Raw genomic sequence first — 3383 nt, forward strand, 5'->3', positions numbered from 1 at the left:
ATAAGCTTGTGCATCCTTCATCATTGTAGGCCAGTAGTACCTTGCTCGGATCAGCTTGTGTTCCAGTGATCGTGCGCCTGAGTGGTTTCCACAGATACCCTCGTGTACTTCTTTCATCACATAGTCTGCTTCTTCTTGGCACAAGCACCTTAGGTACGGTCGAGAGAAACCCCTTTTGTATAGGACATCCTTCATCAGCATGAATCGTGACGCCTGGACCTTCAGCTTCCTTGCGGCGCCCTTTTCCTCTGGTAACACCCCGTCCCTTAGGTAGGAGATCAATGGCGTGATCCAATTATGTTCAGAGTTCACCACCCGCATATTTGTCCCGTCATCGATAAGTGAAGATATTTGGACAAATGATAATACCTGTTCGGGAACCAGCATGAATTCGGCTGATGCAGCTTTTGCTAGTTGGTCAGCCCATTCGTTTTCTTCTCTTGGGACCTGAATGAATTCGACTTCGAGGCTGTTGATTCGGTACCTCACTTCTTCTAGATATCTCTTCATTCTATCGTTCTTGCACTCATAGTTGCCATTGATCTGACTTGTGACCACTTGTGAATCGCAGTGGACAATTATGCTTTTTGCACCCGCGGCCCTCGCAAGGTCTAGCCCCGCGACCAGGGCTTTATACTCTGCCTCGTTGTTGGTTGTTGGGAAATCCAGTTGGATCATGCATTGTATCGTGTCCCCCTGCGGAGTTTTTATCACTACTCCGGCTCCTCCAGCTCGTCTATTTGAGGATCTGTCTGTGCGGATACTCCACTGTTCCTTCTCTTTTACCAACTGGTCCTCCCCGAGTGTGAACTCGGCGATGAAGTCAGCTACTGCCTGTCCTTTTATGGCCGTCCGCAGGCGTTACTGGATGTCGAATTCGCTTAGCTCTATCGCCCACAAGGCCATCCTTCCTGCTACTTCTAGGCTATGCATGGCTTTTCTTAGCGGCTTGTCCGTTAAGACAATGATTGTATGCGCCTGGAAGTATGGCTTAAGTCTCCGCGTAGCAATTACTAACGCGAAAGCCAACTTCTCCAACTGAGGGTACCTCTCTTCTGCTCCTCGAAGCGCACGGCTGGTAAAGTAGACGGGTTTCTGTATACCATCCTCTTCCCTTACTAAGGCTGCGCTTACAGCGGCACTCGAGACTGCCAAATAAAGGTAGAGTTCTTCTCCGTGTATGGACGAACTGAGCAGTGGTGGAGACGATAAATACATCTTCAAGTCGTTGAAAGCCGTTTGGCATTCATCCGTCCACTCAAATGACTTTCTCAAAGTTCGGAAGAATGGCAAACACCTATCCGTCGCCCTTAAGACGAACCTGTTTAGTGCTGCGATCTTCCCATTTAAACTTTGGACCTCCTTGACCGTCCTTGGTGGTTCTAACTCCATTATCGCCCGTACTTTCTCCGGGTTGACCTCTATTCCTCTTTGGGATACCATGTAACCCAAGAATTTTCCCGCAGTTACTCCGAACGCACACTTGTTCGGATTCAGCTTCATATTGAACGATCGAAGCGTATCGAATGTTTCTATGAGGTCGTCTAGGTGATCTTCTTCGTGCACGCTTTTAACCAACATGTCGTCAACATAAACCTGAACGTTCCTGCCAATCTGATGTGCAAACATCTTGTTCATTAGCCTTTGGTATGTTGCTCCAGCATTTTTGAGTCTAAACGGCATCACCTTGTAGCAGAATAATCCCTGGCTTGTGACGAAAGAGGTCTTCTCCTGATCAGATTCGTCCATCCTGATCTGGTTGTAGCCAGAGAAAGCGTCCATGAAGCTGAGGAGCTGGTGTCTTGTAGTCGAATCCATAAGGGTATCTATCCGTGGGAGCGGGTAGCTGTCTTTGGGACAAGCCTTGTTGAGGTCTGTGAAATCTACGCACATCCTCCAGCTTCCGTTGGCTTTCTTAACCATAACTACATTCGCCAGCCAGTCGGGATAATATACTTCCTGGATGAAACCTGCCTCTAGTAACTTCCGAACTTCCTCGGCTATGGCCCTATCCCGTTCCCGGGCGAAGACTCGTTTCTTTTGCCGGACTGGAGGGAAGGAGGGCGACACATTCAACTTGTGGACCATGACCGATGGGTCAATTCCCGGCATGTCTTCATGATTCCAGGCGAATACGTCTTGGTTATTTCTTAGGAAAGTTGTGATCATCTGGCGTACGGGCCAACTGGCTAGTGTGCCAATCTTAGTCGTTCGTTCAGGCCGTGTTTCGTCAAGTCTTACTTCTTCTAGCTCTTCAACCGGCTCTGCTAATGCTCGCTGTTTCCCGATGCACATTGTCTGCTGTTGATCCTCCATCTCTAACATGGCGATGTAGCATTCTCGTGCTGCTACTTGATTCCCCCGCAGTTCTCCTACCCCATATTCCGTCGGGAATTTGATCATTAGGTGGTATGTAGAGGTTACCGCCTTCTAGGAATTGAGAGTGGGTCGCCCGAGGATGGCGTTGTAAGCGGACGAGCAGTCGACTACGAGGAACGTTATCTCCTTAGTGATCTGCTAAGGATAGTCACCTGCCGTCACAACTAGCGTTATCGCGCCCAAAGGGAAGACCTTCGTACCCCCAAATCCTACAAATGGGGTGTTCGTTGGGGACAATCGTTCCTTGTCAATCCTCATCTGCTAGAATGCTGGATAGTACAGGATGTCTGCTGAGCTGCCATTGTCGACGAGGACCCGGTGCATATTATAATCCCCAATCTGCAGGCTGACTACTAGCGCGTCGTCATGAGGATGGTGAAGTCTCCGAGCGTCATCCTCTGAAAAGTTTATGACGGGGTTATCTATCCGCGGCATCTTTGGTACTGATCCTGTGAGTTGGATGCTATGGACCATCCTGAGGTAGGTCTTGCGGGCTTTCTTGGAAGATCCGACTGCAGTTGTGCCCCCTACGATCATTCGTATGTCTCCAGTGGGTGGTCTAGGGCAGTCGTTCTCCCTTCGTGGAGCCTGTTCTTCCGGCGTATTGGTTCTTTCCCTGCTGACGAACCTCTGTAGTTTCCCCTTCTTAATTAGGGCCTCAATCTGCTGCTTCAAGTCGTAGCAGTTAGCTGTGTCGTGACCGTGGTCCCGGTGAAAGCGGCAATACTTGTCTCTTGGTCTTTTGTTGGGGTCTCCCTTCAACTTTCCAGGGAAAGTCAATGCTCCTTCATCTTTGATTTGCATCAATACTTGGTCGATTAGGGCGGTTAACGGGGTGAAATTGGTGAACCTTCCAGTGGGTGGTCTGGAGCGCTTTTCATCACGTTGATCCCTAGTTTTAGCGACCTTTCACCCCCTGTCTTGTCTCGTGTCTTCCTGCCTTTCCCTCTTCTTAGGCCTTTCCTCGCGGGCCAGCAGCGCATCTTCTGCATTCATGTACTTGG

General features: G+C 49.5%; 1 protein-coding gene across 1 annotated transcript; it reads right to left on the bottom strand.

Moving 5' to 3' along the window:
• Positions 1 to 2640: 2640 nt before the first annotated feature.
• Positions 2641 to 3183, bottom strand: LOC126691192 (uncharacterized). The gene has a single exon (XM_050386253.1). The coding sequence runs from the start codon at positions 3181 to 3183 to the stop codon at positions 2641 to 2643; it is 543 nt and encodes a 180-aa protein (XP_050242210.1).
• Positions 3184 to 3383: the final 200 nt, after the last annotated feature.

The sequence above is a fragment of the Quercus robur genome, chromosome 7 (genome assembly GCF_932294415.1).
Source record: "Quercus robur chromosome 7, dhQueRobu3.1, whole genome shotgun sequence".
Classification (NCBI taxonomy): domain Eukaryota; kingdom Viridiplantae; phylum Streptophyta; class Magnoliopsida; order Fagales; family Fagaceae; genus Quercus; species Quercus robur.